This window comes from Theropithecus gelada, chromosome 2, assembly GCF_003255815.1.
Source record: "Theropithecus gelada isolate Dixy chromosome 2, Tgel_1.0, whole genome shotgun sequence".
NCBI classification, from domain to species: Eukaryota; Metazoa; Chordata; class Mammalia; order Primates; family Cercopithecidae; genus Theropithecus; species Theropithecus gelada.
In genome coordinates, this window is record NC_037669.1 from 39,737,982 (window position 1) to 39,761,042 (window position 23,061).

A 23,061-nucleotide genomic window follows, 5' to 3' on the forward strand; every position below is an offset into this window, starting at 1 on the left:
ATGTCTTTAAACTCACAATCTATAGTCCAAGAAACAAATCTAAAATGGATTACAGAAACTCACAGCTTACAGATATTTAGGCACTAGAAATTTCCCCAAGTCTTAAAAACAACGGTTTGATTTCCATCTTTGATATGGTTACTTTTTTTTTTATGGAAAAAAGCTGAAAGTTTTCTTAAAAGAAAGAAGCATTTTACAAAGTGTTTTTTTTTACAACCTCCTCATACAAATGAGTATTTTAAATGTTGGTCTGTAGTTAAGCAAACAAGAGGAATGACCAGTCACTAAGAGGAATGACCAATCAACTAAGAGACCACCAGAAGAGTAATTTCTAGGAAACCCAGTCCAGTTCCAATTAATTTATCAGTAACTTGAATAAAGGCAAAACATTTCTAGTAGGCTCTGCCTTGTCCTCTTTGATATGTTTTATTAGTTGCTTGGATAGAGGTAAAAAACTGACATGTTTATGAAATGTACAGATGACATACAATTGTGTAGAAAATCCAACACCGTAATACTTTAGAACAAATCCAGGATTAGGAGTTAAAGCTGTCATTAGTATGGAGGGCAAGTTAGCTATCATTAACATTTGAAGGACTTTTACATGGATCTGGATGGTTCTGTTATAATTTCACAGTAGAATCACTGACTGGAAGAAGGCATATAGAAATAAATTTCAGGGTGAAAAAAGGATAAACTTTTCTAATAGAGTGATGCAAAGATAAAAAGGTGTTCATTCTTGCAGTAATGGCTATTACTGAATATACATACCCATGGGATAGATGACCACTTCTCGGTAGATAATGAGGGGTGGACTGAAATCAGTGGTTTTTAACAGCAGAACCACTGCATTGAACGAAATTTTATGCAGATGACCAATATACCAAAGAGATAAACACAGAAAACTGCTCTAGTTGAAATTCCCTACAACATCTCACATTCAACTCATCTGAGCAGATGATCTCTAAAACAGTTTGTATTTGATTAAGAAAACAGTAATGTCTTGAGATTTATTACTTTAGATGTTCCAGATGCATGGTCTCCTAAATGGAGTGAATGAGTTGACTGGGCATACAAAGAAAATAAGACACATATAATATATATTATGTATTTTATATATATAAATGTTGAACATTTCCTATGTTGACCATTCATATATATATTATATATGTTATTTATATATATAAAATACATATATATATTTTTTCAGTCAACATAGGAAATTATACTATGAATTTTGGCTGGCCACAGTGGCTCACTCCTGTAATCCCAGCACTTTGGGAGGCCAAGGCAGGCAGATTACTTGATGCCAGGAGTTCGAGACCAGCCTGGCCAACAAAGTGAAACCCCGTCTGTACTAAAATTACAAAAAATTAGCCAGGTATGGTGGTGCGCACCTGTAATCCCAGCTACTTGGGAGGCTGAGGCATGAGAATCACTTGAACCCAGGAGTTAGAGGTTGCAGTGAGCTGAGATCACGCCACTGTACTCCAGTCTGGGAGACAGAGTAAGATTGTCTCAAAACAAACAAACAAACAAACAAACAAACAAAAAAAACCCACACACACACCAAATAAATTATACTTTAAGAATTGAGAGTAGTATGCGTAATTTTCAAGAGATTCTCATGTCAATCAGAGCCATGATTAACAATAATGCCTCTAGATACTAAAGCATTTTAAAAACAACTTATAAAGAATATTTTTTCGGAAAAAAAAGTCAACATCCATACCCACTAATTTAGCACAACAGTTTACAGTTTTGTATATTTCTGTCTAGTCCCTATCCACATGAAAATAAACATTTTGACAATAGTAACCAACAAGGTTCATGAGATTTTAAAATTTTCTCTACATAAATTAGGATGAGTATTTCCACGAATGTCCATAAGCTTCAGGAAAATTGTTTTTTATGGCTACATAAAAACGGAGATTTTGTAATGTATTAAAACAATTTCCTACTGTTGACCATTCAGGTTACATTGGCTCTCCTTTTTGTTATATATTAATACAGAATTTTTATTATATAATTTATTATATATATTATGAGATTCCTCTGTCTGTACATGGTAGCCTTTTTCTTTCCAAAATATTTATCCTGAAGTTAAAATCCCTAAAGTGGAATTACTGAACTAAAAAGTCTAAATTCTTACAGCTCTTGTTTTATACTATAATACTTTACCATAAGTTTTTATCAGCTCACATACAGTTGCAGAACACAACAAAAGGAAAGTTGAAACATCTGCAAAAATAGTTCCCTCAGTGTTAATGTCCTCAAACTTAATACTGGCACAATCTTTACCATTTTCAAAGAAGGTGAGAAAGAATTGTGATATTTTGTTGTACTAGTCAAAGTTTGTTGGTGATGACAGAGAATAATTATATATTCCTAGAATTAGGACGGTATGATTTTAGGCCACAATCTGGGTATGAAAATGTCTATTTTCTTTTTTTTTTTTTAAGACAAGAGTCTCACTCTGTTGCCCAGGCTGGAGTGCTGGGGTGCAGTGGCACAATCTCGGCTTACTGCGAGCTCCGCCTCCTGGGTTCATGCCCTTCTCCTGCTTCAGCCTCCCAAGTAACTGGGACTACAGGCGCCTTGCCACCACGCTCGGCTAATTTTTGCATTTTTTAGTAGAGACGGGGTTTCACCGTGTTAGCCAGGATGGTCTTGATCTCCTGATCTTGTGATCTGCCCCCGTCGGCCTCCCAGAGTGCTGGGATTACAGGCATGAGCCACCGCGCCGGCTGAAAATGTCTATTTTCTTTTGCTTTTTTTCAGAAGCAGCAATATAGACAATTAGATTTCAGCCTCTAATATATTTAAAATATTAAGACTTAAATATCTGAAAACCATTTAACAGCTTTGGCTAACAACAGTAACTGACTAAAATCTGAAGTTGATTTCACCATAATATAGTCAGTATGATCATGGTTGATGGCATCTTTGGCAATCTGCTTTGTTTTTCTGCTTTTATTCCACATACTTTAGGATTGAGCTTTGTTTCCAGGTCTACACAAATGTCAGAAAACTCCATTCTTGTTTAAGCCAGCTATAAGCAACGTAAAAAGTGTCCCAAGCAGTTTATCTAGGAGCCTCTGTATTCCGATGATCTTGCTCTAGACACAAATATACTTGACAGAACCTCAATTGCAACGATGCTGAGCAACAACAGGAATGGTATTTTAACAGATCAGATGATAATTCAGTTATGGTACTCTTTTGAATTTGTATTTTAGTGATGCAAGGTCATTTTTAGATGATTTGCAGGCACATTCTCAGGCTACTGAAAACAGGTTAAGTATTATTTTGCTTCTTGTTGATATGACTGTTATAAACTAAAAGTAGCTCCACCTCTAAAATATGAATCATTTTGATGTTATGTGCTCCATTACACTGATTTAAATTAAGTATGACAACTAGTTTAGTTACTTAGGGGTTCATAGTGTAATCAATTCTCCCCAGGTTATTTGGGGTATATTACCGTGGTGATGTAGCTTAGGTGGGTGATAAGAAATTCTTTGAAAATTTAAATTTGAAATATTTCCAGGTTCAGATATTCAAGGTCTAGAACTTTATAGCTTAACAGTTTATTTATTTATTTTTTTGGACTCTGGAGCAGATCCTGAAATGCTTTGTGAGGAAAGCTTTGGTTATGTCTGTAGCTTAGCAGTCCCTCACTCTGTCTAGACAGTGTGGAGAGATGCATGTCCATTTATCCAGGAAAGAAAAGTCATAGATTCTTTTGTCATAGAGGATGGATGTCAATCCTGCCCTCCACATGGCTTTTTAAAAAAAGCATGTCTGGGCCGGGCGCGGTGGCTCAAGCCTGTAATCCCAGCACTTTGGGAGGCCGAGACGGGCGGATCACGAGGTCAGGAGATCGAGACCATCCTGGCTAACACAGTGAAACCCCATCTCTACTAAAAATACAAAAAATTAGCCGGGCGAGGTGGCGGCGCCTGTAGTCCCAGCTACTCGGGAGGCTGAGGCAGGAGAATGGCGTGGACCCGGGAGGCGGAGCTTGCAGTGAGCCGAGATTGCGCCACTGCACTCCAGCCTGGGCGACGGAGCGAGACTCCGCCTCAAAAAAAAAAAAAAAAAAAAAAAAAAAAAAAAAAAAAAAAAAAAAAAAGCATGTCTGATGTGTCCTTAACTTTGCAAAAACAGTAATAAAAAAAGCAATAGCAGTTTCCTTTCACTGAGAGCCTACTGTATGGGCAGGCAAAGTGCTAATAAGCACTCTGAACACTTTATATCTTACTTCTTACAACTCTATGTAGTGGATATTTATTATTCCTGCTTTTGGACAAGGAAACCAAATCTAAGAGAAACAGAGGAGATATATATATATATGTATATATATATTTTTTTGAGACAAAGTTTTTCTCTTATTGCCCAGGCTGGAGTGCAATGGCAAAATCTCGGCTCACTGCAACCTCTGCCTCCCAGGTTCAAGTGATTCTCTTGCCTTAACCTCCTGAGTAGCTGGGATTACAGATACGCGTCACCATGCCCGGCTACTTTTGTATTTTTAGTAGAGACAGGGTATCTCCACATTGGTCAGGCTGGTCTTGAACTCCCAACCTCAGGTGATCCGCCTGCCTCGGCCTCCCAAAGTGCTGGGATTACAGGCGAGAGCCACCGCGCCTGGCTGGGGACTTATATATTTTAAGGTCTTACAAAAGAATGTAACTCACACTGACAAATTCTTATTTAAAGTATACATGAATCTTTAACTACAGGCATCCAGAAGGCCAAGCAATCAATCACTTGGTCTAGACCAGCATTTCCTGAGGTATGTTTGGTGACATACTTGGGGCTTCACTACTGCAGCGCCATAGAAAACTGTTTAACTATACTGTGGTTAAACTGTTTTTGGGTTACAATGAGGGGAACTTTAAAAAAAGTTATCTATTTGAAACTCACATTTCTTGTTAAAATGATGATGTTAAGTTCACTTACTCTATCTCTTTCAGTAACAAATCTGAGGCCCTAAAGGAGAAATATTTCTTAAACAGTGGGGCCAGAAACACCGGTTTTTCTACGACACCAGTGTGCTTTTATCTAATGAACAATGGAAAATTTTAACAGAATTATAACACTTCTTTATTTACTTTAGCTCAGACCAATATCTGAAATATCCTCTTTGGTAATTATTAAGGTACTCAAAGCATGCATTTCTCTAAACTAATTTTAGCTCTGACCTCAGCTTACCATTCCTCTATTAACTTCCCCATACCCCAATTCAACTTTGGAGTAAACTCTCAGAGTCAAAGTTCAATGTCAGTTTCTATTTTTATGTTGAAATCTGATTTCTACAGCTGTAAAAATATACACATGTAAATTATTATTATTATTTTGCGGTTTGCTGTAACCTGTATCAAAACAACATGAAAATCAGGTTATACTAAGCTCCTACTAAGCAGACAATTTGCTCAAAAACATAAGTCACAATCATTAATTAAGTTTGGTATCCTGCATTAAGAAAGTTAGTTTAAACTGCTCAAAACCTACTCATTTTTATACACCGTGTAAAGCCATTCTAAGTAAAACTGTGGAAATGAGCTCAATAAAATAAGTAAATGTGTTAGTTCAGGGTTAGGGCCTTTTTCATATTGTAAACAATTAATGTAACCTGGGCCAGTATTAAATTTGTTAATGGCCCATAGCAATTCTGTCTTGATTCTAAATAGGTCATACTTTAAAAAATATTTTTACCTTAAACACTTTAAAGCAGATTTCAGCACACTTTCTCAACTGCAAAATGGAGTGGCAATGCTGTCCTAAAGTACAGACAAATAAAGACAAGTGAAGACAAATGTCGTCCTAAAGTAATTGCCACTCCATTTTACAGACTGGGAAAATGAATAAGACACTAATAAAACTAATAAAGTTCAATGACTTTCTCAAGGTAGCATGTGCTGATAAACTTGGAACAAGAAAAGAGATCTTTCTTTCCAGACTTTTCCTGAACATGAACTAGAATGTTTTATATCTTTATTAGCAACATTTTAAAAGATTAAGATTAGACAGAAACAACACCATATCAAACGGGACATGGTTTTTGACCTTACTGTTTAATGATGAGAACTAGTAATCAAAGATTTTCTCTCCTGCAGCATAAATACCCTTAGGCAAAAATGGATCTGATCCAACTCAGGTCAAGACTATTTAAAGAAAATGAAGTCAGCTCCTGCCATTAGCTTTTTGGACAGAGAGAGAGAAAATAAAGGTGCCAAATTCTGAGCTCCTAATTGTGCTACCTATTATGTTTCTAACTTTTAAAAGCTTTTAAGTTTTAAAAGCATCCAGTCATTATTTGGAAGAACTTCACTTCACTCTTAAGGGCTGGATATTTTCAGAGTATCTCCAAGGACACCGATTCTCACTAAATCAGGCCTCACCATTAGCTGGCTTCGGGCCCACAGTACACTCTAGCTCTAACCCGTGAATAATTTTTTTTTTTGGTATGTAAGAGTCTCGTCACATTCTGATCTAAATCTCAGTTAAACGTATTTGCATTGCAGTTTTAGTCCTTTCAAATGATTAAAGAAAATGATTAAATATAAGTATAAACTTATAGCTTACACTTCTTGGAAATTTGCCTCTCTAGTATACTACTATAATTTACATTTGAGGGGAAAAAAACAAAAGTGAATTATTTTCAGTAACAATATATTTATGTTTTCAGCTATAAACATCTCATTTGATTTGACTTCCTACTGAAATTACATAAAAACCGTTAACTTAAAAAATTTTTTTAAATTTATTTTTATTTTTTAGATGGGGTCTCACTATGCTGTCCAGGCTGATCTTGAACTCCTGGCCTCAAGTGATCCTTTTGCTAAGATGACAGAATTTAACATCATTATCAGAAGATATTTATATCTTATATATAAGGTCCTGGTGGGTACTTTTGTTTTATGCTTTTTGGAAATAAAGCAAAAAATTTTATTCAGGTTTACTCATTTGGCTGTGCTGTTTTTGATACATAAAAGGTATTAAATGTTCATACTCATCAAATGAAATGAAAGGTAATCATGTCTTTTGAAAAACAATTTTTTTTTTTTTTTGAGACAGAGTCTTTCTCTGTCACCCAGGCTGGAGTGCAGTGGCACGATCTCAGCTCAATGTAACCTCTGCCTCCCAGTTTCAAGCAATTCTCCTATCTCAGCCTCCCCAGACGCTGGGATTACAGGCACCTGCCACCACACCTAGCTAATTTTTTATTTTTACTAGAGAGGAGGTTTCACCCCTTGTTGGTCAGGCTGGTCTCGAACTCCTGACCTCAGGTGATCCACCTACCACGGCCTCCCAAAGTGCTGGGATTACACGTGTGAGCCACTGCGCCCAGCCCAGAATATGTTTTTATAGAAGAGACTTAGAATGTTCTTACCTGAGGCTGCTGTGGCATTTGTGGGGGTTGAAGCAGCTGCTTGAATCCGAGCATGAGGAGGAATAAGGATGGTAGCCAGAGGTGGATTACTTGACAGTTCTATAGAAGGTTAAGACACAAATGTTAGAGTCCACTCTTAACTTTGTATGCAAAACCATTTTATTGGTAAGAGTGAAAATAAGATTCTGCATTAAACTACCAGTTTAGGCCGGGCGCGGTGGCTCACGCCTATAATCCCAGCACTTTGGGAGGCCAAAGTGGGTGAATCACCTGAGGTCAGGAGTTTGAGACCAGCCTGGCCAACACGGTGAAACTCTGTCTCTACTAAAAATACAAAAATTAGGGGATCAATGCAACAAGAAGAGCTAACTATCTTAAATATATATGCACCCAATACAGGAGCATCCAGATTCACAAAGGAAGTTCTTAAAGACCTACAAAGAGACTTGGACTCCCACACAAAAACAGTGGGAGACTTTAACACCACACTGTCAGTATTACACAGATCAACGAAACAGAACAGTAACAAGGATATTCGGGACTTGAACTCAGCTCTGGACCAAGTTCTGTAGATAGATATCTACACTCCTCGGCAAATGCAAAAGAACAGAAATCATAACGAACAGTCTCTCAGACCACAGTGAATCAAATTAGAACTCAGGATTAAGAAATTCACTCAAAACTGCACAACTACATGGAAACCGAACAACCTGCTCCTGAATGACTACTGGGTAAATAACAAAATGAAGGCAGAAATAAATAAGTTCTTCGAAACCAATGAGAACAAACATACAACATACCAGAATCTCTGGGACACAGCTAAAGCAGTGTTTAGAGGGAAGTTTATATAGCACTAAATAAATGCCCACAGGAGAAAGCAGGAAAGATGTAAAAACTGACACCCTAACATCGCAATTAAAAGAACCACAGAAGGAAGAGCAAACAAATTCAAGCTAGCACAATACAAGAAATAACTAAGATCAGAGCAGAAGAGAAGGAGATACAGACACAAAAAAAAACCCTTAAAAAAAAAATCAATGAATCCAGGATCTGGTTTTTTGAAAAGATTAACAAAATAGATAGACTGCTAGCCAGATTAATAAAGAAGAAAAGAGAGAAGAATCAAATACATACAATAAAAAATGATAAAGGGGAGATCACCACCGATCCCACAGAAATGCAAACTACCATCAGAGAATACTATAAACACCTCTACGCAAATAAACTAGAAAATCTAGAAGAAATGGATAAACTCCTGGACACATACACCCTCCCAAGACTAAACGAGGAAGAAGTTGAATCTCTGAATAGACCAATGGCAGTAATTAATAGTCCACCAACAAAAAAAGCCCAGGACCAGATGGATTCACAGTTGAATTCTACCAGAGGTACAAAGAGGAGCTGGTACCATTCCTTCTGAAACTATTCCAACCAATAGAAAAAGAGGGAATCCTCCCTAACTCATTTTATGAGGCCAGCATCATCCTGATAATAAAACCTGGCAGAGACACAACAAAGAAAGAAAATTTCAGGCCAATATCTCTGATGAACATCGATGCAAAAATCCTCAATAAAATACTGGCAAACTGAATCCAGCAGCACATTAAAAAGCATATCCACCACGATCAAGTCGGCTTCATCCCTGGGATGCAAGGCTGGTTCAACACACGCAAATCAATAAATGTAATTCATCACATAAACAGAACTAATGACAAAAAACACATGATTATCTCAACAGATGCAGCAAAGGCCTTCAATAAAACTCTACAGCCTTTCATGCTAAAAACACTCAATAAACTAGGTATTGATGGAACATATCTCAAAACAGTAAGAGCTATTTATGACAAACCCACAGTCAATATCGTACTGAATGGGCAAAAGCTGGAAGCATTCCCTTTGAAAACCGGCACAAAACCAGGGTGCCCTCTCTCATCACTCCTATTCAACATAATATTGGAAGTTCTGGCCAGGGCAATCAGGCAAGAGAAAGAAATAAAGGGTATTCGAATAGGAAGAGAGGAAGTCAAATTATCTGTTTGCAGATGACATGATTGTCTATTTAGAAAACCCCACTGTCTCAGCCCAAAATCTCCTTAAGCTGATAAGCAACTTCAGCAAAGTCTCAGGATACAAAATCAATGACAAAAATCACAAACATTCCTATATACCAATAATAGACAAACAGCCAAATCATGAGCAAACTCTCATTCACAACTGCTACAAAAAGAATAAAATACCTAGGAATACAACTTACAAGGGATGTGAAGGACCTCTTCAAGGAGGACTACAAACCACTGTGCAAGGAAATAAGAGAGGACACAAACAAATGGAAAAACATTCCATACTAATGGATAGGAAGAATTAATATGGTGAAAATGGCCATATTGCCCAAAGTAATTTATAGATTATTCAATGCTATTCCCATCAAACTACCACTGACTTCCTTCGCAGAATTAGAAAAAACTACTTTAAATTTCATATGGAACCAAAAAAGAGCCAAGACAATCCTAAGCAAAAACAACAAAGCTGGAGGCCGCACAACCTGGCTTCGAACTATACTACAAGGTTACAGTAACCAAAACAGCATGGTACTGGAACCAAAACAGAGGTATAGACCAATGGAACAGAACAGAGTCCTCAGAAATAACACCACACATCTGCAACCATTCGATCTTTGACAAACCTGACAAAAACAAGAAATGGGGAAAAGATTCCCTATTTAATAAATGGTGCTGGGAAAACTGGCTAGCCATATGTAGAAGACCATTAAACTATACCTTATACCTGGACCCCTTCCTTATACTTTATACAAAAATTAACTCAAGATGAATGAGAGACTTAAATATTAGACCTAAACCCACAAAAACCCTAGAAGAAAACCTAGGCAATACCATTCAGGACATAGGCAAGGGCAAAGAATTCATGACTAAAACACCAAAAGTAATGGCAACAAAAGCCAAAATGGACAAATGGGATCTAATTAAACTAACGGGCTTCTGCACAGCAAAAGAAACTATTATCAGAACAGGCAACCTACAGAATAAGAAAAATTTTTGCCATCCATCTGACAAAAGGGCTAGTATCAAGAATCTACAAGCAACTTAAACAAATTTACAAAAAAAAATCAAAACCCATCAAAAAGTGGGTGAAAGATACGAACAGATATTTTTCAAAAGACGACATTTATGTGGCCAAGAAACATATGAAAAAAAGTTCATCATCACTGATTATTAGAGAAACGCAAATCAAAACCACGATGAGAAACCATCTCACACTATTTAGAATGGCGATCATTAAAAAGTCAGGAAACAACAGATGCTGGAGAGGATGTGGAGAAATAGGAACGCTTTTACACTGTTGGTGGGAGTGTAAATTAGTTTAACAATTGTGGAAGATAGTGTGGTGATACCTCAAGGATCTAGAACTTGAAATACCATTTGACCCAGCAATCCCATTACTAGGTATATACCCAAAGAATTACAAATCATTCTACTATAAAGACACATGCATACATACGTTTATTGCAGCACTATTCATGATAGCAAAGACTTGGAAGCAACCCAAATGCCCATCAATGTATTAGAATGGATAAAGTAAATGTGGCCCACATACATCATGGAATATTATGCAGCCATAAAAAAAGAATGAGTTCATGTCCTTTGCAGGGACATGCATGAAGCTGGAAACCATCATTCTCAGCAAACTAACATAGGAACACAAGACCAAGCACCGCATATTCTCACTCGTAAGTGGCAGTTGAACAATGAGAACATATGGGCACAGGGAGGGGAACATCACATACCAGGGCCTGCTGGGGAGGTAGGGGGCAACGGGAGGGATAGCATTAGGAGAAATACCTAACGTAGACGATGGATTGATGGGTGCAGCAAACCACTATGGCACACGTATACCTATGTAACCAACCTGCACCTTCTCCACATGTATCCCAGAACTTAAAAATATAATAATAATCACTAAAAAAAGAATAGGTTTTTTAAAAAATACAAAAATTAGCCTGGCATGGTGGCACACACCTGTGATCCCAGCTACTCGGGAGGCTGAGGCAGGAGAATCACTTGAACCTGCAAGGCAGAGGTTGCAGTGAGCCAAGACCGTGCCATTGCACTTCAGCCTGGGCGACAAGAGCGAAACTCTGTCTCAAAAACAAAACAAAACAAAACAAAACAAAACAAAACAAAACAAAACAAAACCAAAAACAAAACCCTACCAGTTTAACAGGGGGAAAAAAAACCCACATGACAAACCTGTATCTCAAATTAGCTAAATGAGTCAGTAATCAACTTACAGAAAAAGCCCACAGAAGCACTGTGATACGTAACAAAGGCATTATCTGCTAAAATTATGTCTGAGAACTAAAAATATCTCGGGGAAAGATGTGGCCAAAGTTTTGGAGTAGGTATATTAATAAGACATATCTGCATCTTTCATTGATGTAAATATATTAGGTCTTCCTGTCCTACTCTAGCAATATTTGACTACAGGAAATACTGTACAAACATATTCTTTATGTTTTTAAATGGTGGTGGTGTCATAGCAAAGAGAATATGAATGAGAATGTGTGTCTGTATGTGTATGTATGTACAACTGGATGTACTGACCAACCTACCCAGCTGTTTATGAGCCAATGGCAGATAAGACTTATCTAGACACTAGTGGAAAAAGGATTTGAGAAACATTTGTTTAAAGTAACACTGCTTTTATTAAAACTGAAAATGTCTTTATCCAATTTACTCAGTAAGATTATTTTTGTTACTTTTTACAAGTTTGAAATAGGCTTTTTATCTGCATGGGGGAAGCTGTTTCTGTCAAATGTACTTATTTCTCTGAAGAATCAAGTTCTGTAGCAAGTAGTGGTAGCGAGCTTGTACATAAAAACATTTGTTGTTAGTTTTAGGTAATGTTTTAGGTTCTCCCAGTTTAGTTTTAGGTTCTCCCAGTTACCTGGGATAACCCTGATTCATGCTTGTTACTTAAGTATTTAGCCTGTAAGTACTAATTTTCACTCTAATATGTTTCACAGTTTGAAGAAAAAATCATAAATCATAACCATAACTAGCTACAGGAGTACATTATCCTCTGAGCTACAGCACACACTTTGGCAATTCACAGATACGGCATGAACTTTAAAAAGTTCAAGAAAAGCTTTTTTTTTTTTAAAATTAAGGTATAATTTATATTAACATAAACCATTTAAAAGTGTACAATTCAGCACAATTCAGCATTTAGTACATTTAGTGCATTCGCAATGTTGTATAACCATCACCTCTAGTTCCAAAACATTTTCATCACCCCAAAGGGAAACCCCAAACTCACAAGCAGTCACTCTACATTAATCCCGTACTCTAAGCCCCTAGCAAGGGAAATTGTATTTTTAATGTAGTAGTTTTAAAATGTCTTCTGGTGCAAAGCCCCTGCCAATAATATTTATTCAAATTGGTACCTAAATATCTAAATTTTGTACTAATTTACATATTAAATGCTATCAGATTGTGGTAAAGAAAAGCAACAAATTGATGCTAAGATTTATTAAAAATGAATGAAAGGAAAAGCTTAAAACTGAGAGAAGACTATTCATTTTCCTTTCCCCTTAAATGAGAAAATTTAGTCCAGCTCATCAAATAGTCTTCCCTGGGAAGACAGTTGAAGACTACTGCCCTAATTATCAGGTTCTAGGAGACACTGTTTTCTCACAATCAGACTTGGTAGCTATTTTGGTTCTTGTTAAGGAACAGAAAGCTCCTATGTCATTTTACTTCAAATCAGTTCAATTTTAACCCACAATCTTATATGCAGGAAAGTAAAATAATTTCTAGCAATTGTGATGGCTGAAAACTTCATGGTTCCAGGTACAAAAAAGTATTAATATGTGGTTTTCATTCTAAAGAAATTCAGATTTACCCGTCTCAATTAAAATCACCTAATATAGAAAGGCTTCTTTAAAATCCATCCATCCATCAACCCACCCACATACCCATCCATCCACCTAACAGTATTGAACATGAACTACGTAAGGTCCCAGGATAGGGAGATAAAAAGATAACTGTCCTTGTCTGATCAACAGAAATTGACAAGAACAACTGAAAAAACAATCTGGCAAGAAAGGCAACCACTTAGGACAGCGGCACTGTCAAATGAAAACATCTCGATAACCATGTGCCCGATACCTAAAATAAAATCTAACAATGAAAAGAGGACCGGAGTTTGTAATAAGACATTTTGACAAAGCTGCTAAAAATAATCTATAAAATAAACGGCGTATCAGTGGTCTGTGGTCCCTCTCCTTATGGCCCATCTTGCCCATTTTCTCCCATATATTTACTCTCTCTTACCACATCACCTATCCTTCTGTGCATCTGAATGCCCAGTTGAAGGCCATAGCAGTTTTGTTTCTTAGTCTGGACAAGAATATGTAATGTATAGTCAGTTACCCCTTGGTATCCTGGGGGCCTGGTTCCAAGACCCTCCTCAGATACCCAAATCCAAAGATGCTCAAGTCCCTTGCATAAAATGGAGTAGTATTTATAGGTAATCTACACAGAGCCTCTTATATACTTTACTTTTTTATTTTTTATTTTATATTTTGGACAGACTCACTCTGTTGCTCAGGTTGGAGTGCAGTGATGTGATCTCGGCTCACTGCAACCTCTGCCTCCTGGGTTCATGTGATTCTCATGCCTGAGCCTCTCATATACTTTAAATCATCTCTAGATTACTTATAATACCTAATACAAAGTAAATACTACGTAAATAGTTTTATAGATGTAAATCTATAGATGTATGTATGTAAATAGACTGTCATTTTGGCCTTAGATAAGGAGAGAGGGGTAACTAATGAAGGGTAAGGGGGAAAGAACTGAAGAAATTAAGAAGACAAGAAATGGAAAAGATCTGGGATCTCGGAGGCTTTGCCACACCTGAAGACACAGAGTGTGGGTGAGGGCGGGGTCCAAGATGTGAAGGGGGGTACTTTGTAAACCTTTTTCAAGCAAACATCCTAGAAGTTAAGAATTCTAAAATGAACAGTCACTACTACTTCTACATAGTTCCAACTTTTACACCCCATTGTTCTTCTTCTTTTCCTTAATTACAGACACTCTTTAAGATCCATTGCTTTCATCTGTTCAGTCTTCTCTACTTCAAAGAAGTTGTTAACTGTTACTTATAACGTAAGCCTCCTTGCACTCTTGCTATAGTCCTATTCTTGCCACTCTAAGTCCACACTTTTTATGAGGACAGACTATGGGCACTTCTAAGGGCTATCTCAACCGGTTCAAAATGGTTTATTTTTCAATCCCAACCATTACTACCTACTTCGAATCACTTGTCTACCCATGGCAATGAATGATAAGGAAATGGAATCAGTGAGGGTGAATATAAACTGCAGTGAAAGAATAGAAAAAATGGTGGCATTTTGGAGGATAGAAACAGCAAAGCAACAGCACCTGTCAGGATCAGACACAGTATATGTATTCTTGAAGGCAGAGGAGGAGTGTAGAAGAGATTGAAATTGAAATGTAAGGTAATATTTATTTACTAGACATGTGTGCTAAGCTTGAGAGTAGGGGGGTAATTAAGGGAACAAAAAAGTCCATAATGAAGTGGGACAGCTCTGGAAAACTGAGAGAAAAATGAAAAATAGGAAGGATAAAAGATAGACTGTGTTACCTTAAACACATGGTTTAAAACAAAATGGCAAGAAATTCCAGAAAACTTTAGAAAAATTAATGTGATAAAAATTTCTTCAGTCAACTGAAGATGTCATGAAAACTATTCATCAAAAAGCCACACAGTTTATTAGGGAAAACTACAAATGTTTTGATGGTGCATCAATCATTACATGTTCCATAATTAAACATTTTAATGCACAATTTAAACCAAAGCAAAATGAGTTTAAAAATAGGTATGAATCAACCAAAAAGTTAATAAAACCCATTTAACTAAATTTTGCTGCATTGTTTTATACTGAAAACCACAGAAGAAAAATTCCCATGAAAAGACAAACTGAATAAACTCAAATATGCCTAATAAAGCAATCTTTTCCAATGGAAAAGTGAAACCTACATCTAGTTGGTAAAACCTGAAATTTTCCTTGTAAGTTTCTATTCTTCCAAGTACAAGACCCCCAAATTCATTGATAAAATGGGACAGGTAAGAACTTTCCTAGTTTTCTGAGGGGGCAGGTAGGTGGTAGTGGTAACGTGCTAGTACAAACTGCTGTGTGAAAGCTGAGGACAAATTTGAGAGCAGCAATCAATGTGTGAACCTAAGGGAAGAAATCAACCCCTCTACTGAGTAGATCTCCTCTTACAGTGATGTAACAAAATACCTAGCAGTCATTAGATAAAAGGGAATCTTCCTCCTTTATTAGCTTTGAGGGAGCTCACCCTGCAGATCTCCAAAAAGGAGTCACTAAAATAAGCAAACATTCTTTTTTTTCTACAAGAAGTCTGACCTCCTCATGTGTGTACCAGGCCTCTTATTACATATAATAAATGTCAGTGGTTGTCCATATAATTAAAAGTGCTATTTCTCTCTATTCACAAAAAGGTTTAAATGACTTAATAATAGAGTATCCCCATTACATTTGTGTATTTTTTGGGCAATAATTCAAATGCTAGGATGATGTCCCTTGATCTCACACATTTCTGAATTCTAATGGTGCTTGCTTACTTGTATATATTTCCTTGTAGATGAATAAATAAACCACATCATAACTGCTTCTCTCCTTGGTAACAATTCCAAAGTGCCCAGGAAATTCCTGACCATGTTCCTAATGCTAAACTAACTAGAAAATCAGACAAACAGTAAGCAAATTACAAGGCTTACTCATACTGTTTTGGTAATACTGATGATGTTTCATGTGAGGACTATATGATATGATACTTGCTGAAAGCCATGACGACTTTGACTGGGAACTTTCCAATTTATACTACTCACCAAAAAATGTCTGAATGCTTTTATTGAACTACACTATAGTACAGGTGTTTTTAGAAGTTATCTAGCGAAGTGTTAATATTTTTAAAGTTCTAGTGATTTACTTGAAAATCTTATATTCAGAACTCTATTCTTTTTTTTTTTTTTTTGAGACGGAGTCTCACTCTGTCCCCCTGGCTGGAGTGCAGTGGCGCGATCTTGGCTCACTGCAAGCTCCGCCTCCCGGGTTCCTGCCATTCTCCTGCTTCAGCCTCCCAAGTAGCTGGGACTACAGGCGCCTGCCACCGCGCCCAGCTAATTTTTTGTATTTTTAGTAGAGACGGGGTTTCACTGTGGTCCCGATCTCCCGACCTTGTGATCCGCCCGCCTCGGCCTCCCAAAGTGCTGGGATTACAGGCAGAACTCTATTCTTTTTTTTGTTTGTTTGTTTTAAGACAGTCTCACTCTGTCACCCAGGCTGGAGTGCAGCGGCGCCATCTTGGTTCACTGCAACCTCTGCCTCCTGGGTTCACGCGATTCTCCTGCCTCAGCCTCCTGAGTAGCTGGGATTACAGGCACCCACCACCATATCTGGCTAATTTTTATATTTTTAGTAGAGGCGGGGTTTTATCATGTTGGTCAGGCTGGTCTCGAACTCTTTACCTCATGTGATCTGTTCACTCTGGTCTCCCAAACTGCTGGGATTAGAGGCGTAAGCCACCGCACCCGTCCCAGAACTCTATTCTTAATGAAAAGCAATAAATGAGGCATTACCAAGTTTCTCAAATCCAATTTTAAAAATAAACTTATTGAGCATTTAAAAATAATACTGCTCTTTGCCCACTTTTTGATGGGGTCGTTTGATTTTTTCTTGTAAATTTGTTTAAGTTCATTGTAGATTCTGGATATTAGCCCTTTGTCAGATGGGTAGATTGTAAACATTTTCTCCTATTCTGTATGTTGCCTGTTCACTCTGATGATAGTTTCTTCTGCTGTGCAGAAGCTCTTTAGTTTAATTAGATCCCATTTGTCAATTTTGGCTTTTGTTGCCACTGCTTTTGGTGTTTTAGTCATGAAGTCTTTGCCCATGCCTACGTCCTGAATGGTATTGCCTAGGTTTTCTCCTAGGGTTTTTATAGTTTTAGGTCTAACATTTAAGTCTCTAATCCATCTTGAATTAATTTTTGTATAAGGCGTAAGGAAGGGATCCAGTTTCAGCTTTCTACTTATGGCTATCCAGTTTTCCCAGCACCATTTATTAAATAGGGAATCCTTTCCCCATTTCTTGTTTTTATCAGGTTTGTCAAAGATCAGATGGCTGTAGAGATGTGGTATTATTTCTGAGGGCTCTGTTCTGTTCCATTGGTCTATATCTCTGTTTTGGTACCAGTACCATGCTGTTTTGGTTACTGTAGCCTTGTAGTATAGTTTGAAGTCAGGTAGCGTGATGCCTCCAACTTTGTTCTTTTGGCTTAGGATTGTCTTCGCAATGCAGGGTGCTTTTTGGTTCCATATGAACTTTACAGTAGTTTTTTCCAATTCTGTGAAGAAAGTCATTGGTAGCTTGATGGGGATGGCACTGAACCTATAAATTACCTTGGGCAGTATGGCCATTTTCACAATATTGATTCTTCCTATCCATGAGCATGGTATGTTCTTCCATTTGTTTGTGTCCTCTTGTATTTCACTGAGCAGTGGTTTGCAGTTCTCCTTGAAGAGGTCCTTCACATCCCTTGTAAGTTGTATTCCTAGGTATTTTATTCTCTTTGTAGCAATTGTGAATGGGAATTCACACATGATTTGGCTCTCTGTTACTGGTGTAGAGGAATGCCTCTGATTTTTGCACATTGATTTTTGTATACTGAGACTGCTGAAATTGCTTATCAGCTTAAGGAGATTTTGGGCTGAGACAATGGGGTTTTCTCAATATACAATCATGTCATCTGCAAATAGGGACAATTTGACTTTCTCTTTTCCTAATTGAATACCCTTTCTTTCTTTCTCCTGCCTGATTGCCCTGGCCAGAACTTCCAACACTATGCTGAATAGGACTGGTGAGAGAGGGCATCTCTGTCTTGTGCCAGTTTTCAAAGGCAATGCTTCCAGTTTTTTCCCATTTGGTATGATATTGGCTGTGGGTTTGTCATAAATAGCTCTTATTATTTTGAGATACGTCCCATTAATACCTAGTTTATTGAGAGTTTTTAGTACGAAGAGCTGTTAAATTTTGTCAAAGGCCTTTTCTGCATCTACTGAGATAATCATGTGATTTTTGTCTTTGGTTCTGTTTATATGATAGATTACGTTTATTGATTTGCGTATGTTGAACCAGCCTTGCATATGAAGCCCACTTGATCATGGTGGATAAGCTTTTTGAAGTGCTGCTGGATTCGGTTTGCCAGTATTTCATTGAGGATTTTTGCGTCGATGTTCATCAGGGATATTGGTCTAAAATTCTCCTTTTTGGTCATGTCTCTGCCAGGTTTTGGTATCAGGATGATGCTGACCTCATGAGTTAGGGAAGATTCCCTCTTTTTCTATTGATTGGAATAGTTTCAGAGGGAATGGTACCAGCTCCTCTTTATACCTCTGGCACAATTCGGCTGTGAATCTGTCTGGTCCTGGACTTTTTTTGGTTGGTAGACTATTAATTATTGCCTCAATTTCACAGCCTGTTATTGGTCTATTCAGGGATTCACCTTCTTACTGGTTTAGTCTTGGAAGGACTGGAATTTATCCATTTCTTCTAGATTTTCTAGTTTATTTGCGTAGAGGTGTTTATAGTATTCTACGATGGTAGTCTGTATTTCTGTGGGATCGGTGGTGATATCCCCTTGTATCATTTTTTTATTGCACCTATTTGATTATTCTCTTTTTTCTTCTTTATTAGTCTTGCTAACAGTCTATCAATTTTGTTTTCATCTTTTCAAAAAACCAGCTCCTGGATTCATTGATTTTTTTACGGGTTTTTTTGTATCTGTATCTCCTTCAGTTCTGCTCTGATCTTAGTTATTTCTTGCCTTCTGCTAGCTTTTGAATGTGTTTGCTCTTGCTTCTCTAGTTCTTTTAATTGTGATGTTAGGGTGTCAATTTTAGATCTTTCCCGCTTTCTCTTGTGGGCATTTAGTGCTATAAATTTCCCTCTACACACTGCTTTAAATGTGTCCCAGAGATTCTGGTATGTTGTGTCTTTGTTCTCATTGGTTTCAATTTCTGCCTTCATTTCGTTATGTACCCAGTAGTTATAAGGAAGACATTTATGCAGCCAACAGAAACATGAAAAAATGCTCATCATCACTTGCCTTCAGAGAAATGTAAATCAAAACCACAATGAGATACCATCTCACACCAGGTAGAATGGTGATCATTAAAAAGTCAGGAAACAACAGGTGCTGGAGAGGATGTGGAGAAATAGGAACACTTTTACACTATTGGTGGGACTGTAAACTAGTTCAACCATTGTGGAAGACAGTGTGGCGATTCCTCAAGGATCTAGAACTAGAAATACCATTTGACCCAGCCATCCCATTACTGGGTATATACCCAAAGAATTTTAAATCATGCTGCTATAAAGACACATGCACACGTATGTTTATTGCGGCACTATTTACAATAGCAAAGACTTGGAACTAACCCGAATGTCCATCAATGATAGACTGGATTAAGACAATGTGGCACATATACACCATGGAATACTATGCAGCCATAAGAAAGGATGAGTTCATGTCCTCTGTAGGAACATGGATGAAGCTGGAAACTATCATTCTGAGCAAACTATTGCAAGGACAGAAAACCAAACACCACATGTTCTCACTCAGGTGGGAACTGAACAATGAGAACACCTGGACACAGGGTGAGGAACATCACACACTGGGGCCTGTTGTGGGGTCGGGGGAGCGGGGAGGGATAGCAGGAGAAATACCTAATGTAAATGATGAGTTAATGGGTGCAGCACACCAACATAGTACATGTATACATATGTAACAAACCTACACGTTGTGCACATGTACCCTAGAACTTAACGTATAATAATAATAATAATAATAATAATAATAATACTGCTAATATTTTGATTCTGGGGGAACCAGTCTAGATTTTTCTATATTTATGTCATGATTTTGTATCTTAATCCAATCGTGGTCTACATGTTTGGCTTCGTCATTTTTTCTTTATCTTTCTGGAGTCAATTCATTTTTATAATTAAAATTTTGAAGATGCACATGTCCTTGAATATCCTTAAATCCAACGATCTCACTTATTTAAATGGGGAAACTCAGGTAGGGATAGTGTGTTGACCAAGGTCTACAACTATGTAGTTACAGGGAACTAGGCTTTAGGTCTGACTTACTCTTTGCTCCTGCAATGTTGCATTTCTTTATTGTCTTGTTTATATATCATATACCACCAGTGTTCTGGTCTTCTGGAAGTATATGTGTCCAAACTACACACAGAACTTTCATTGAAGATACTAGTTTTTGATTGATTGTTCCTGTACCATGCCACATTTTCCCCAGTAGAGTATGTCCAAAGTAGCAGGGTGGACCAAATAATCTCAGGGAAAACAATAAAAATTCTTATATAAAATACATAATTTAGAGCCTAAAATCTTGAATACAGTCACTCATTATTTGTCATTACTGCTGTAGTTACCCGAACTAAATCCTACCTGCCCCCTTTTAGTCCACTCATAAATTTTCTCAAGTTCTCCCTGTGGTGTGTCTCCAGTACTATACCTAGCATTTCATTGCCCAGAAGAGTATAACTGATTACACAGATATTTTACTCTTCTAGATTACTTAGAAAGTACTGAAGAATAATTCTGACATCAATTCTATTGATGTGTCCTACATACATCAAGAGTTCCTATTCCAAGTAAATTTATCATGGCTGTTGTAAATAGTAAGTCTAAAAACCATTAATACTCACCTCAGAGTTCATAGTAATTTGAGAATAACCTTGGAAGATATAGGAATACCTCGGAGATACTACAGGTTCGGTTTTAGACCACTACAATAAAGTGAGTCATGCAAATGTTTTGGTTTTCCACTGCATATAAGTGATGAGTTTACCCTACATTATAGTCTATTAAGTGGGCAATAAGCATTACATCTAAAAAAAAAAAAAAAAAATATATATATATATATACACCTTAATTTAAAAATACTTTAAGCTAAAAAATCCTAAAGATCACCTGAGCCTTCTGCAAGTCATCTTTTGTGGGTGGAGGGTCTTATACCTTGATGTCAATGGCTGCTGACTGACCAGGATGTTGGTTGCTGAAGGTGAGGGTGGCTGTGGCAATTTCTCAAAACAAAACAACCATGAAGTTTGTCATATTGACTGACTCTTCCTTTCACAAAAGATTTCTCTGTAGCATTTAAGGCTGATAGCATTTTACCCTGGTAGAACTTCTTTCAAAATTGGAGTCAACCCTCTCAAACCCTATCACCGTTTTCAACTAAGATTATGGAATATTCTAAATCCTTTGTGGTCATTTCAACATAGCAGCTTCACCAGAAGGAGATTCCTTCTAAAGAAACCACTTTTTTTGCTCATCCATATGAAGTAACTCCTCATTCATTCATGTTTTATCATAAAGACTGCAGCAAATCAGTCACTTTTCAGGCTTCACTTTTAATGCTAATTCTCTTACTATTTCCACCACATCTGCAGTGACTTCCTCCAATGAAGTCTTGAGCCCCTCAAAGTTATCCATGAGACTTGAGATTAACTTCTTCTAAAATCCTGTTAATATTGATATTTGGACCTCTTTCACAAATCACAAACATTCCTAATGACATCTAGAACGGTGAATCCTTTCCAGAAGGTTTTCAGTTTACTTTTCCCAGATCCATCAAAGGAATCACTATCTAATGGCAGTTACAGCCTTATGAAATGCATTTCTTAAATAACAGGACATAAAAGTAGAAATTATTCCTTGATCCATGGGCTGCAGAATGGATGCTGTGTCAGTAGGCATAAAAACAACATTCATCTCCTTGTACATCTCCATCAGAGCTCTTGGATGACTAGATACATTGTCACTAAGTAGTAATATTTTGAAAGAATCTTTTTTTCCTGAGCAGTAGGTCTCAACAGTGGGCTTCAAATATTCAGTAAACCATGCTGTAAACAGATGTGCTATCATGCAGGCTTTTTTGTTCCATTTATAGAGCACAAGCAGAGTAGATTTAGCATAATTCTTAAGGGCCCTAGGATTTTTGGAATGGTAAAGAAGCACTGGCTTCCACTTAAAATCACCAGCTGTATTAGCCCACAACAAGTGAGTTAACCTATCCTTTGAAGCTTTGAAGCCAGGCCACTGACTTTTCCTCTCTAGCTAGGAAGATTGTTGATGGCATCTTCTTCCAATAGAAGGCTGTTCTGTCTCCACTGAATATCTGTTGGCTAGTGTAGCTATGTTAATCAATGCTCTTAACTAGAAGTCTTCTGGATAATTTGCTGCAGCTTCTATATCAGCACTTGCTGCTTCACCTTGCACTTGTATGGTATGGAAATGGCTTCCTTCCTTACGCCTCATGAACCAACCTCTGCTAGCTACAAACTTTTCCTCTGTAGCTTCCTCACCTCTCTCAGCCCTTACAGAATTGAGTAACATTAGGGCCTTGCTTTTGATTAGGCTCTGCCTTAAGAAAATATTGTGGCTGTTTTGATCTCTATTTATTTCTTTGTGTGTTCACTGGAGTAGCACTTTAAATTTCCTTTGA

At 37.3% G+C, this 23,061-nt stretch overlaps 1 protein-coding gene across 3 annotated transcripts in view; it reads right to left on the reverse strand.

Moving 5' to 3' along the window:
• Positions 1 to 23,061, reverse strand: part of GSK3B (glycogen synthase kinase 3 beta) — a 260,978-nt gene that overhangs the window by 15,165 nt on the left and 222,752 nt on the right. For 2 of the 3 annotated variants that reach the window (XM_025375801.1, XM_025375800.1), the window contains one exon: positions 7,400 to 7,498. The exons of the other annotated variant lie outside the window; for it this stretch is intronic. In XM_025375801.1, coding sequence (XP_025231586.1) covers positions 7,400 to 7,498 — 99 coding nt within the window. The remainder of the gene's footprint in view (positions 1 to 7,399; positions 7,499 to 23,061) is intronic. 3 annotated transcript variants of the gene reach the window in all.